Source organism: Patagioenas fasciata, chromosome 21 (genome assembly GCF_037038585.1).
Source record: "Patagioenas fasciata isolate bPatFas1 chromosome 21, bPatFas1.hap1, whole genome shotgun sequence".
Taxonomy (NCBI): Eukaryota; Metazoa; Chordata; class Aves; order Columbiformes; family Columbidae; genus Patagioenas; species Patagioenas fasciata.
The window spans coordinates 6,419,185-6,433,097 of NC_092540.1; the positions used below are offsets into that span (position 1 = coordinate 6,419,185).

The 13,913-nt window shown below is 54.7% G+C and overlaps 1 protein-coding gene and 1 long non-coding RNA gene across 2 annotated transcripts; both read right to left on the reverse strand.

Annotated features, from left to right (window-relative positions):
* Positions 1–2,294: 2,294 nt before the first annotated feature.
* Positions 2,295–5,975, reverse strand: LOC139829542 (uncharacterized). Its single transcript, XR_011742062.1, has 3 exons — positions 5,909–5,975; positions 5,692–5,804; positions 2,295–2,408 (listed from the first exon to the last, which is right to left on the reverse strand). It is a non-coding gene; the product is annotated as an uncharacterized lncRNA (long non-coding RNA).
* Positions 5,976–8,243: 2,268 nt separating this feature from the next.
* On the reverse strand, positions 8,244–13,397 carry LOC139829557 (ubiquitin carboxyl-terminal hydrolase 17-like protein 6). The gene is made up of 13 exons (XM_071817720.1): positions 13,376–13,397; positions 12,506–12,706; positions 11,966–12,076; positions 11,788–11,890; positions 11,576–11,643; positions 11,345–11,415; positions 10,717–10,799; positions 10,368–10,479; positions 9,973–10,113; positions 9,657–9,757; positions 9,309–9,405; positions 8,559–8,979; positions 8,244–8,407 (listed from the first exon to the last, which is right to left on the reverse strand). Exons 1-13 carry the CDS (start codon positions 13,395–13,397, stop codon positions 8,244–8,246), a joined length of 1,695 nt encoding a protein of 564 aa, XP_071673821.1.
* Between the last annotated feature and the right edge of the window lie 516 nt (positions 13,398–13,913).

Here is a 13,913-nt window from a genome sequence, read left to right on the forward strand (position 1 = left end):
TTTTTTTTCACCTGATCAGAGACGCTGGTCCCCAGAGATAAAACAGAGTATGAGCACAGGGCCACAGACTGCACCAAAGCCCTGAGCCTGCCCCCAGCCAGGCCCTGGCCAGCATGCCGTGAGGGACAGTTGCACTGTCCCACACACCACGGAGCCTCAATGGAGGAGTCGTGGCTCCTGCTCAGGCAACGGGCTCTGCTTTGCCAGACAGAGGCAGCACAACAACAGAAGCTGCTTCCCTCTTGCCTGCACCCTGCCTGACACTGGCAGTTAAGCAGCCTTGAGAGCAGTAACGGTGCAGCTGCAGGATCATCCCCTGTGAGAGCAGAGCTCCCCCCACCCAGACCCTGCCCCAGTACCTGATCTCCAGCGCCAGGTCCAGGAAAGGGTCAGAGGTCTCCCAGATGCTCCTGCACACTGAGAACTTCACTGCAAAAGCAAGAGCAATAAGCACACCCTGGCACAACACCTGCACCCAACACCAACCCAGCACAGCACAGGCAGCTGCCGTGTTCCCCTCTCCAGCTTTGGGCTCTGCGATGTCGGCACCAGGATTCACAGCGTGCAATTCCACTGCGTGCTGGGACAGCAAGCGCTGCTACATAACTGCCAACATGGGTTCTTCAGCTGGTGGCAAAGAGCTGCGGCCCACAGCCAACAGCATTTTCCATCACCACAACACACGCCACAACCCACAGGAACCACAAGACTGACCAGCTGCAGCTCTGGAGAAGTTACACACACTCAGCAGTTTTCCCAAAAGGTTTTTACTGCAAGGCTCTCAGGGCAACCTCTGCCCTGAGACTCACAGGCCCAGGACCTGGCAGGCAGCGCTCACCACGGGAGCACAGGGATCTGCCAAAGATCTGGTGAACCAGCATGGTGGCCTGGGTCTGGTGATCCAACCTGGAGACAACAGCACCAGAGCTCACACTGCCCCTCCGCAATGGCCACCCCCGTGACACTCACTGTGTCCCCAGGATCCAAACCCATCCCAGTGGCAGCTCCTCTCTCCCTTCCCCTCAGGAGCATCTTGCCAACATTTATCCAGCACTTGCAGTGGCCACTAACCAGGCCTGGAGCTGTCAGGAGAAAGGACTCCCTGGAGCTCACCCAGCTCTAAACTCAGCCCCGACCTGCTGCTGCCTCGGCAGCCGGCACTGCGAGCAGCGCAGAGATGGAGCAGTTGGCAAAGAGCTTTGCAAGGCAGAGCCCTCTGGGGCACAGCACTGAGGGGGACCCACTTTCCCTCTGCATGACTGAGCATCAGCCAAGAAAGCAGCAAGCTAAATTTCACAGGAACAGAAAATTAACATGTAAACGCTCATTTGTTCCAAGGTCGTACCTGTGGGATCGCCCCGAGGCTCACGGACGCACTCAAGTGAAGCACTCAAGTAGCGGCTGCCTACAGGGACGGCTGGAATCAAGCAGAAAGGAAAAGCGTTTCCATTTCACATTGTGATCTACCTTGTCCTCAGTGACCTACAGCGCCTGGACGGGGGTCAGGTAACAACATGGGACCCAGACGCATGCTGAAATTGCCAAAGCTGCAGAGGGGCTGCAGACCCCTTGATTGGGACCTGGCAGCTTTCAAACTACTGTGTCCAGGCCACATGCAACACCCCTCAAGGACCAGATGGACAAACACAGGGCCTCTCAGGGCCTTCTGACCAGGAGACCTCTCACACACACAAAAGGAAACCCACACTAACGTGGGAGCATGGAGCACCAGGGCAAAAAATGATCATCCATGTTTCTCCTAAATCAGAGCCTGCTGGCTACTGCAAGGCTCAGCTATTGCAAGAAAACCTTAACAAATAATAAAACAAATATTAACAAATGCAAAAGGCCAGTAATCAATGAAGACTGAACACTTACCCCTGTGATTCCCCCCAGGCTCAGGAACAGGATTACACCAAGAGGCTTGATCAGCATGGGCTGCAGGAACCAAACAGGGAGTCAAACACAGGTGGGGAGCTTCCATATCATGTTGTGATCTCCTGCTTCCTCAGTCACCTGCTGTGATGGGAGAGGGTGAGGTAATGACACAAGACACATACAAAGGTGTATGTTCCCACAGCTAGAAACAGAACACGGGTGACCTTTTTGCTGAGACCTAGCAGGTTTTCAGGCAAATTGATTATTCATGACTTGTCTGCGTAATACCACCAAGGCACAAAAAGCTTTCGGAAAGCCTCTGAGATGATCTTGGGTACAATCACACATGAATAACCTATTAAAATGCCAGTGTTTATTCCCTCAAGCAGACAGACAGTGACAACTTACCCCTGGGACAGCCCAAGGCTCCTAACCAGGATCCAGCTGAGAAGCTCGATCAACTCTGCCAATGCCATGTCCTGGAGTCAAGCACAGATCAGAGAGGTTTCCAGGCTCACAGAGCAATACTCCTGCATTTCAGGTAAAAGAGGACATAGAGAAGAGAGAAAAAACAAAACACAACACAACATATTGAGGGCAACAGTGCCCATATATTGCAGAAAAATAGCCGTATTTGGGAAAAAAACCTGGCAAAATGGCAAAATATTCCAAATATTTGGGGGCTACATTGGTCAATAGAGGCAAAAGAATCTGAGTATTTGGGCAAAAAGTGGCCCAAAGAGGCAAAAACATCCACACGTGGGTGCAAAGCTGTCGGCAAACATGAAAACATCCCATATTTGGGATCACAGTGCCTATATCAGGGGAAAAAATGGGCAAAAGCACCTGAGTATATCGGGTAAACAGAGCCAGAAAAAACAAAGCACCACTAGATCTGAGCAAAACTGGCCAAAAAGGGGTATAACATCCCCAGGTTCAGGGTGAAACTGGACCAAACAGTCAAAGTATGCCCAGATTGTGGTAAAAAAATGGCCAAAAATGGCCCAAACACACCCAGATTTGGGTATAAACGAAACTGGAAAGCCAAAGAACTCCCAGATATAGGCAGAAACGATCCCAAAGGGCACAAATGTGCCCAGGTTTAGCTCAAAAGTGGCCCAAAGAGCCAAAGCAATCCCAGCTTTGATTTGAAACAGGCCCAAAGGCTCAAAGCGCGCCCTGGGATGGGTCCGTGTGGCACGAGGCTGGGGGGCAGGGAGGGCCTCACAGGGACTCAGTGCTGGTTTCTGCCCCTGTGCCAGCACTCCCAGCCCCTGCTTGCCCAGAACTTGCCCCTGAGGCAGCCGCAGCCCCTCTCCCCTCCCTGCGGGCTGTCTGCCCCCTGCCCACACCCTGGTGCTGCCTGGCTCGCCCTGCCCGGCCCAGCCCGGCTGCTCTCCCGGGCCCAGCCCCAGCCCTGGCCCCACTGCTGCCCTGCTGAGCTGCTCGGGGCTGGGTGCTGCCCCTGCCCGCCCACCTGCTCCCTGCGCTCGGCTGGAGCAGCCTGGGCGTCCCGGGCTGGCAGGGACACCAGGAGGAGGAGGGGGGTGAGGACCATGGCCGCCACGCTCGCACCATGATGCTGCTGCTGCCAAGACACAGCACAGCACGTCACCATGGGGCTCTGACACCATAGTCACATTGGAATCACCAAATCTGCACACTACTGCACGTCCTTGTGCTTCACGAGCATGGAAGGAACACAAGTGGAGAAGGAAGTGGAGAAGGGTGCACCTATTCTGGGAGGCAGCGCTGCCTACGAGAGTGCACAGGCTCTCACTTCTTGCTTCCCAGAAATCAATCAATCAATCAATCAATCAATCCCAAAAGCTCCATATTAAGAATAAATAAAAAAAAAGAAGAGCCAACTTCAAGGGTCTTTACTTGTAGCTATTTTTGTCAGGCAGCTCTCTAGGAAGAAACTAGCTTTTCCTGCTAGTTTTACCACAGCTTCAATGCCTTTAAAGCCACCACTTCTGACCTCTGCTGCTCCAACACAGCCTCACAGCCCAGCAAAATCACAGTGCAGGCAGAAACCTTCACCATACAAAGATGGAGACAGTCAGGAATACGTTACTCTCAAAAGCAGACACTGCAAACCACTCTTGCTCTTGCTTACCAAATTCAGACAGTGTAAGAAAACAACAACAAGGAAGCAAGGTTCTTATTTTATGCACCCCATTATATGGACCATTCAACATCAAGTCCAACCAGAGTCTGAACCTCCGAATAAGAAATACCATCTTCAAATATCTAGGAAAATGAAGGGCTTTGAAGTTTCAACATCAAAAAATGTTCACAAAGGCACTGCCATGCAAGTCCACACCCCTGATCACAGACCACCTGCCCTGGTACCAAAGGCAGTGATGTTCTCAGCTGATTCGCAGCCACTGACATCTGGAAAGCAGCACAAAGTCTCATGTTCTTCCTTGCCAATCATGTAGTTTGGAACTGAAACAGGGAAGTAAACCATCTACGGTCAGTCTGTTTTCATTCGAGTACATCAGGACAAGTTCAGTTCACATTCACCAGGAATCACAGCAGGTCCCACCCGTCCCTGCAGACCCCAACACCGCTCCTGTGCAGGGTCCCGAGGAGCAGTAAGCACAGAACAAGAAACCTCCCTTCCAAGGAAGGCCCACAGCTGCTCTTCCAACAAGCTGCATAAGCAGCAGCTGAGAACAACCTCTGCTGTCTGCAGAAGGAGAGCAGCTCCTAAATGATCCCCAGCCCTACAGACACAGATCTTCCCCAGGGCACTGATGAGGAACCACCAGAGTGCAGGGACACCTGGTCATTCAGTTGAAGCTTCTGGGGAGAAGGACAGAGGACTAGCAAGAGACAAATCAGACAAGAGAGAAGACAGAGGAGCTGAGAGAGAAAGAAACACACAGGGAAATGGATGGAGAGATGGAGGCAAAAAGGGACAATAAGCTGTGATGAGACAGGGAGGAAGAAACAGCAGGGCTGATGAGCAGGACAGAGGGATGGGGAGGGGGGACGAGGAGAAGCAGGAAGGGGCTAGAGAAAGACAGGGAGGGGGATGTACAGATGGAGAGACAAAAAGAAAGACAGGGAACAGAACAAAGGGAATGAGAAATAAAGCAAAGTTGGGATCCAAATGAAGAGACTGGAAAGGGGAAACATGCAGCAATGAGCTGGAGAAAGAGGAAAAGAGGGCTGAGGAGCAGGAAAGAGGAAGAGAAGACAAAGAAAAGGCAGAGCCCGCTGGACAGGGGCGATATAGTGAGAAGGGATGGCACTGGGAACAGGGATGGAAGACAGAAGGAAAACCAGGACAGAAAGACATCAAGAAGGAAGAGGGGCAGTAATCTGGACAGGGCTGGAGAAAGAAGCAGCAGGGAAAGACAGGCAGAAAAACAGAAGGGAAGCAGGAGAGAGAAAGAACAATAAGGGTTGGGGGCAGGATAGAGATTGGGGAAAAAATGCTGGGGCGGGCAGCAAGATGGAGAGGGAGTAAAAAAAGAAGAGGGGCAGGAATAGGTGCAGGGAGCAGGACAGAGGGATACAGTGAGAAATGATGGGGCAGGGAGCAGGATAGAGCAACAGAGCAGAATGGTGACAAAGAGAAACCAGGGATGATGAGAACCACAGAAGGGTGGAGACAGAAAGGGAGATACGAGAAACCCTGCACAGAGGTGGAGAAGGGTGGAAGAAATGGTGAGGAAGAAGCAGAGAGGGACAGAGAGAGAAGAGATGAAGAGGAAGAAGGACACAGTAGGAAAGAGGAGGGAGCAGGGAGGGACTGGAGCACAAATCAGGATGAAATGGCCCCAAGGGCCCAGGACTCACCACAGTTCCTGCTCTCTGCACTGCCAGGCAAGTTGTGGAGTTCAGGCACTTCTGTCTGCCTGTCTTTTCCTCCCCTCCTATTCTGTAGCTCCAGTCGTTTGTCCATCCTGCACCTAAGAGAACACATCGGTATTTGACAGCTCTTACAGCACGAGGCTTCCCAGGCGCACACCACACACACACACTATACGGCCGTACAGTAATTGTCATCACTTACACAGACCCTGCGGTGCACGTTTGTGATCTGCTCTGCTGAGGCTGCTCACAGGGACTCTTCCTCACCCAGAGGGGCAGCTGTCTCTGGTGCAGCTGCAGCAGCAGCTGCGGGGATCCCCTGCACTTCACCCTCCAGCTGCTTCCCCTTCTCCTGCTCTCTCCAGCTCCAGCCCCAGCTGCTCCTCTCCAGCAAGTGCCCCCTGCCCCCTCCCCCACCCACGAGAACAAGGCCAGAGGCAGCAACAACATCTCCAGGGCCCCAGAGGGAGAAAAAGGGCCCCAGGGCTGGGTCGGGCGCTGCTCGGCCTCGGGCAGCTCCCCGGGCGCCATGGTAAAACTCACCCTGGCCGCCTGCAGAGCAACCGCCTGCTCAGCCTGGGCTGCGCCACCATTGGTCGGGATGGCTGTCAGTCTCCTCCCCTGAGCTGCTCCTGCAGCTGATTGGCTGCCTGGGCAGTGACTCTATCCTGCTTTGGGGCTCACCCTGCCCTGAGGTGATACTCTCTCTGATTGGCTGCCTGAGGGGTTACTCCCTCCACAGTGTCCGCCTTCCCTGAGCCGCTGTTTTCTCTGATTGGCGGTTTCGGATTTCCCACTGGCTCCCCCCACCAAATGATTGGTCAGAACATTTCTCAGTCATCCCTGTGCTGCACTCCCACCGGGTGTGATTGGTGCAGCCAGCACAGCCCGCCCCTGAGCCCTGCCCAGTTTGTTCAACTGTGGCCAACTGTCCTGCAGGTCTCAAAGCTCGATTGGCTGCTTACATTTCAATCACATGACTTACCCCGCCTCCTCAAATGTGATTGGCTGTATTTCATCCGCTGCCTGTCCACACACTTCCGGGCGGTTGTTACCAGGCAGCGAGCTCCACCTGAAAATGAAGCAGTGGTCCCTGACCAAAGGCCGTGGGACCCTAAACATGAGGATTTGGCCCCAAGAAGGAGGCTCTGGGCACTCAGAAGGATGGGCAGATGCTCCAGATGGCGCTTTGGGTCCTGCACACGAGGGCACCCTCTTGGCTCCCACCCGAGCTGGGTTTGGTGCCCGTGACCCCAGGTTCCAGCTCTGCTGTGCTTTCTGACCTCATGGGCCCTCTTGTCCTGCCAAACTTCTGCTGCCAAACCCTGCTGTAGGAAACAATCACCTTGCCAGTAGAACAGGCCTGGGCAGGATCTCTCAGCAAAGCGTATTTTATAAACTATTTTGCAAGACCAGGTGTTCTACCCAAAGACAGCACAGGGAATGGAACAAAAAGCCCCCGCTTACACATCCACCGATCCCAGCTGCACATTCCCTCCCCTGCTCCCCGTCGGTTGGTACTGCAGGGTTTACAGACTCCCCAGGGCTTGCCTCAGTTTACCTGTCTCATTCTTCTAATTAACAACCCTCTCACCTTATTGATTTATTTAAAAGCTGGATTCCTGGCTCTTTGGTTACCCTTCCCCCTAGATTAACTTTTTAAATACAGTAATCAGTTTGGATTCCGGGATTATTTCAAACGGACTCTGTTTTCCATTAAGGATTTGTGGGCTGATGTCTCTGAGTCCTTCCCCTGCTGGGGTCAGGTGCCAGATCAGTTCTAAAACAACATTCCCCCTTGCAATGGCTCCTTACATCTCCACACTGAAACAGAAGAGAGGGCAAGATGGGCACACACAACACACAGCTCCCAAAACCCATCACAGAGACTTCTCAGAATGGGGATTTCTCCATTTGCCTCAAAACCCACAGAGGAGCAAGCACCCCATAAATGACACACCCGAGGCCAACAAGAGTTTGTTTTTAATGGTGGCTTTGGCTTTTCTGCCCGCTGGTGCCCAGTGAGTGTTTCTGAGCAGCGATCCCAGCCGTGGCACGCAGGTTGCAGCTCTTCCTCCAGGGGCCTGTGGGCAGGCGGGCCGGCCGGCAGAGCTGCCCCTGGCTCTGGAAGGGCTCTCTGAGCTCTTCCTGCCAGAGGCAGCACTGGCTGCGGGTGCCCTTGGGGCAGCTTGGTCCCTGCTGGGGCAGCTTTGCTGCTTCCTGGACTCTTCCTCCTCCTCTTCCTCCTCTCCAGCATCACAGCCGTCAGATGCTGTGTCCTCCCTCATCCAGGCTGCAATCTGCCGCCCGTCTTCCTCATCTGCATCTCCAGGGCACTGAAGCCGTCCTGCCCCTCCTCCTCCTCTGTGCTGAGGGGTCACAGTCTGTGATCTCCACAAACTGCCTGCGGAGATCATAGCCGCGCCACGGGGATCTGCTCCGCTCCCTCTGCCTCAGCTGGGTCTGCTCCCGAGCAGCTTTGGGTGCGGAACGACACCGGGAGCTGCCGCTGGAAGGCCCTGGAGCTGCATCATCCCTTAGGGCTCGGTCACACCGTGGAGGACTTGTTCTCCAGCTCCGTGTCCTCCTTGCTGAGCGATGCTGGTCTGTGATCTCCAGAAACCGGCTGCGGAGATCATAGTCCCGCCGCGGGGATCTGCTCCGATCTCTCCGCCTTGGCCGAGTTTGCTCCTGAGCAGCTCTGGGGGCAGGAAAAGAATGGGAGCTGCTGCTGGAGGGCACTGGAGGTGCTGGTGCAGGCTGGGAGCTGCTGCTGGAGGGCACTGGAGGTGCTGGTGCAGGCTGGGAGCTGCCATTGGAGGGTCGTGGAGCTGCCTTGTCCCTGTGAGCACGGTCACAGCTCAGGGGACTGGTTCTCCCCCTCCTCCCGTCTGGGTGTTCATAGTCCGCGGTGTCCACGACCCAGCTGCGGAAATCGTTGCCCCAGTGCGGGGATCTGCTCCTGGGCCTCTCCCTGGCACCGTTGTCCTGGCCGTGGGCAGAAGGGCTGAATCCTCGCTCCTCTTTGCTGCTGTCCTCTCGTGCAGAGTGGAGCACACGCTCGCGGGGGTGACAGCACAGCCTGAGACAGCCGTGGAAGAAGCGACGCAAGCAGGAGCCCAGGGAGGAGATGCTGTTGATCCTCCCTGGCCAGATGGGGTACAGCCAGCCCACAGATGCCTCCTGGGAACCTGCCCGGCTTTGCTGGCTGGTGCTGGCTGGTGCGGGGGAGCTGCTGTCCTCTGGAGAGTCCTCCATGCCCCCCGCCATGTCCTGCAAAGAGAGCTGTGAGAAGCTCCTGCCCTTTTCTCCTGACAGGACCCACCAGTGGGGAACCCCCAGAAGCTGTCAGGGGACAGCTAAGGGCCTCCCAAAGGCTCCTGGAGGCTGCAGGGGGGCCAAGGAGGACAAATGGGATGGATCCAGGTGGGGTGCTGGGAGAGGGAGCCGTGCTGCAACTGTGCAGAAAGCTGCCGTGTGGGAGGGAAAAGAGAGCGCTGCCAAGATCCCCAAAAAAACCCGCTGTCCCTCTGGTGCGCTGACCACCTCCCCACAGCCACCTTAGTCCTACAGGGCAGATGCTGCTGTCCCACAGAGCCCACCTGCTTGCTACCGGCCACCCGCTGACTGAGGAGGGAACGGGCTTCTGATGGTACTGGTGAGGAAGAAGCCTTTTGTCCAATTTCCAAATCGGAGCACCTGGGGAAAAAAGGAGGGATCTCTGTTGAGGGCTGTTCTTGCAGCCTCCTCTGGGTTCCGGCATTTTCTTGGAACAGTTTATGTGACAGAGAGAAGATGCAACTGAGACCACAAATGGGAAATTTGGTTGGGCTGAAGGATGCAGGTGGTAATTGTCTGCTATGACAGAAACACTCAGGAGGACGAGAAGAAAAATAACAAAGCCAGGAAAAGGAAATGTGTTCTGAACACAGTTTAAAACTTGTGATTACCTGATGTAAAACAGTAAATAGGCTTGCTGCCTGAGGACTCTGTCACTGTTGCAAAGATCCACAGACTTGTCGTTCATCTGGTACCACAGTCCATCACTGGCCTGCAAAGAAAACGTCGATATCTGGAGATGAATGGCACTGCTTCTGCACAAAACACAGGCCAAAAACTGCCGAACCAGGAGTGTTCAAAACATATGCATTCCAGCCCCTGCGGAAACCTTCTCCCCTCAAATCCTTGGCTGTCAGGAACACGGCAGGAAAGTCAGTTTTCCCCGGGATACATTTTTCCTTTGTTCAGAAGGAAGTCGCTTTTCACCTTTATGTAGCAGAAGTAGTGTCCTGCGCGGCAGCTGTCACCTCCGTGCACCAGGACGGCGTATAAGGAGTAGAGGAGCGGTTCTCCGGCTGCCTGAGACATGTACGGGCGAAGATCCAGGTACTGGGGATACTCCACAACCTACGGAGAGACCAGGAGGGCTCAGCAATGATCCTGGAAACCTTCAGGACACAGCAATATGTCACGAGTTGGGTGGCAGGAAACTCATCCGGACCAAAGCAGCTCTGTGGGAGCAGAGGACACACTTGTCTTCCCACGGGAACTGTCCCCAGAAGGGAACGCGAAAATCTCAACATGAGCAGCTTGCGACAGGGCGTCCGGCTTTGGGAAACCCGCTCCAGGAAGAGAACGTTGCACTCCAGTTGTGCACACACCTTGCTGATCTTGTCGCCAGTGAAAGCTTCAAACCTCTTCAGACACACCGTGAGAACCTTGGGCGCGCGATGGACTGTGAACCTCTTGGAGGCGGCAGTCATCTTGTCACACCTTGAAAGCCAGGACAGAGACAAGGGCTGAAACACACTTTTTTTTCCCCCAAAGGCCAGACAGCCTTTCATGTCTCACACATCCTTGTGCTCTTTTGAGGCTATTCAGTACCATAACGCCATGTTAAAAAACCTGCATCTCATTACTGCGCCTTAATCCAATGTTAAATGCTCACTTGTGCTCAATGACACCTTCGCACAGGATCTAGTATGAGTACATCATCAATAATAGCCTTACTTGCTACATTTAAAGCAGTTTTCACCATCCAGGTGCTCAGGTTTCACAAAGTCTTCCAGAGCTGCGGTGACAGATGTGGCTGCCTGGAGGGGTGAGAAGGGAGAGCCCTGAGCTCTGGGAAATTCCCACGCCCAAACACTTACGAGGAGTTTACGCAAAAAAAAAACAGCTCGGTGAGGCTGAGGAGACCCACGGTGAACCCGCAAGCAGTGCCCGGGAGGCAGAAAGAGGGTGTGATGCCGAACATCTCCTTCATTTCCCAGGGATTCCCGGGGTTCTCCAGAGCCACCTCTTTGTGGCACCGCACAGTTCAGCTCCGATGGGTATGGGTGTCACCAGTGATGGAAACAACACCCCCATGAGCCTGGGAGCCAGACGGGTGTTGAGGGAGGGCAAGGGAAGAAGGAGGAGGGTACGTCACAGTGCAGAGAGGGGCACGTGTGCCTGTCCAGCTGAAACCAGCAGCAACAGGGAGACCACTGCCGTGGCCCCTGCAGAACACAGTCCGTTCCACCTCCCGCCCACCACCAACCTCTCTTGTCAGATGCATTTGTAAGCCAGCTGTGTGGAATCTGGAAAGCTACAGGGGCCTTGGGACATCTTGAAGCACAATTACAAACTCTCTTACTTTGATATCCAGAGGAACATCCAGGAAGGCCTCGTAGGAATCGGAAACCGCTTGGCAGCTCCAGCATGTGACTGGAATGCAAATGGAAATGCTCAGTGACAGGGGAAGTCGACGGACTGTGCCGGGTTACGCTCTTCACACCCACTGCGCCAATCACGCCATCGTCTGTTATCACAGGCAGACAGGAGGGCACAGACGATTCCAAGGAGAGCAATAGCTGTGGAAAAGTACCTCTGGATCTCAGAAAGCCCCCAAAGATCTGATGGACGACGGTAGTTGCTTGAGAGGAGATGTCCAAGCTGCAAACCAATGGGAAGGCAGAGTTATCTCCTCCAAGAGTGTGGCTTTGCCTGAAAGCCCTGGCCATAGTTTTCCTTGAGGGGAGGACATCAAGGACTCCAAAGGGCTTGGAAACACTGGAAACACAATTTGCTTGCGCTTACTCGCTGTTTCCGCTCAGACAAGCTCTCTGCATGGCATCCACGGTGCAGCGTAAGAACTCGTGGGCGTCCTCCTGCCTGCCATGCTGGAAATTTTCTCCTATTTCTAAGAAAGAAGAAGTTACTAGTTCTCTCCTACAAGAACGGCATCAGTCATGTCACAGCACCTGCACTGACTCACCTGTGAGAGCATCGACGACAACCCAAGGCTCGATGGCACTGTCTGAGGAATGCAGCACCTGTTGAACGTGCACTTCCATGCTGCACATCATGCAGAAGCCTTCCTGGGCACCTGGGGAGGGAGGGAAGCTCCTCAGGTTTGCAAAATATCCACAGCCATGGGAAACCTAATGGGGGTCTTGCAGTTCTAAGAATTCTCCATTCCTCCCAAGGTGCCCAAGTCCCAACAAGCCCGGGACATTTTAGTGCACAGAAAACTTTCTTCAGAGGGATGCTGAACTGACGGAAACTTTCTGTGCAATAAGCAAAGGAGTTTAACTTGCAGGAATAGGGACCAAGAGCCTGTGATAGAAAGAGGTGCCTTTCTGAAGATGAACACATCCAGATAGAAGAAGCTGCTTCTAGGCTTGAGTGTTCAGAGAACACCAACTCAGGGAGCTGACAAAGAAGGGCCACCTTTCTCCTAGATCAGCATCCAGATTCTGGGAGCCCCTGGGCTCTGCTCAACAGATGTACAAGGAATGTTCCCAAAAGTACTGACAGGCCCGGCTGTGCTCCCCAGAGAGCAGGTGGTTGGCCAGAGGCGGGGTGTAGGTCAGGCACTGCAGGACGGAGTTGAGGAAGCACGTGTTGCCCAGGTTGTGCAGTCCCGCTCCAGCTCTCTGGCTGTGCTGCCAGGCCATGCAAATCTTCTCTGAGGGAAAGAGGATCCTCTGCGGCGGAGCCATTCCCTCAGCAACGACTGCCAAGAAACCACATTGGAAGAGAGATGAGTCCACGTTCTTGCACAGAAGCATATTTAAAAGTTGAGTTCTGTACAGGAGCACCCAGGAAAACAAGCTCTAACCTCCCACACAGAAACACTGGGGGAAGCCTAACACTGCTCTTGAAAGTTCCTGGTCAAGGAAAATATCGTGTTCCCCTGCTCACTTTGTCAAAAGTGCAACAAATCCACACTCTGACTTCTGTGCCCTGAGCAACCTTCCTTTCCCTCTGGAGTCTTGACCTGGATCAACCCCCGGCACAGCCTCCCCGTGCGTGTCAGGGCTGGAGGGTGCCCGGCAGACGGGCTGCGATGCTGGAGCCAGGCAGGACACGGAAAGGCGCAGTGCAGCGGGTGAGGAACTCGCTTCAGATGGGCAGGAAAGGTCCCCGTCCCACAGCACGGTGCCTCCTGCCCGCCCAGCTGCCTCTCGCTGCCCGTGCCCTGGAGCAGGAGCTGGGTCCCCTCTGCCCGCAGAGGCTGTGTTGGGGCCGGCTCCCAGCTCGGAGCAGCCCTGGGCTTCAAGCAGCATCATGGCCAACACCTGTGGAACCCCCTGCCAGCGTGCAGGGAAACGTGACCCTGGTGTTGAGCAGGGAGCGCTCGCTGGCCCCCACCCTGCCCAGACAATCAGGGCCCCTCACTCACCCATCTCCAGGTTCTGGGCCATGCACAGCTCCTGGGGCTCTGCTGGAGAGCTGTTCTCCTGGGGAGCCCTGTCCTCCTCCAGGGCCACCATGGGGCAGCTGAGGTGTTTGTCTGCCATCGCGTGGGTTTGGAGAAAGAAGTATAGGTGAGGAATGGGGAAGATTTGGTGAAACGCCACGAGTCTGCCAAGGGCAGCCGGGAAAGACCTGGGCTGCGCTTGGGGAGTCCTCAGCACAAGTCTGCCGGGGGCAGAGGGGAGTCTGCCAGGGGCAGGTAAAGTGAGGGTATGGTTGGACTCGATGATCTTAAAGGTTCGCTTCCAACCAAAAAGATTGTCTAGTTCTCAAACTCAATGAGAGACGTGGGCTACGCTCGGGGGCTCTCGCCAGCTCCGTGCTCACACCCTGTCTCGTCACCGTCCTGCCGGACAGTGTGGGCTGGGGCTGCAGCTGCGCTGAGCACATGCAGGGCAGTGGGTGTCACTTTGTGAAGTCACAAAGGGCCCCACTGTGACCCTGTGCCTGGGGAGCGAGGGGCA

Bases quoted from the DNA above. Each gene is read 5' to 3' on its own strand.
- LOC139829557 (XM_071817720.1), bottom strand. From the start codon at position 13,397: ATGGCCCAGAACCTGGAGATGG. The intron at 11,416-11,575 runs GTACTTTTCCAC...TTTGCATTCCAG, and splicing joins GGGCTTTCTGAGATCCAGAG to TCACATGCTGGAGCTGCCAA. The intron at 10,480-10,716 runs GTAAGGCTATTA...CTGGCTTTCAAG, and splicing joins AACTGCTTTAAATGTAGCAA to GTGTGACAAGATGACTGCCG.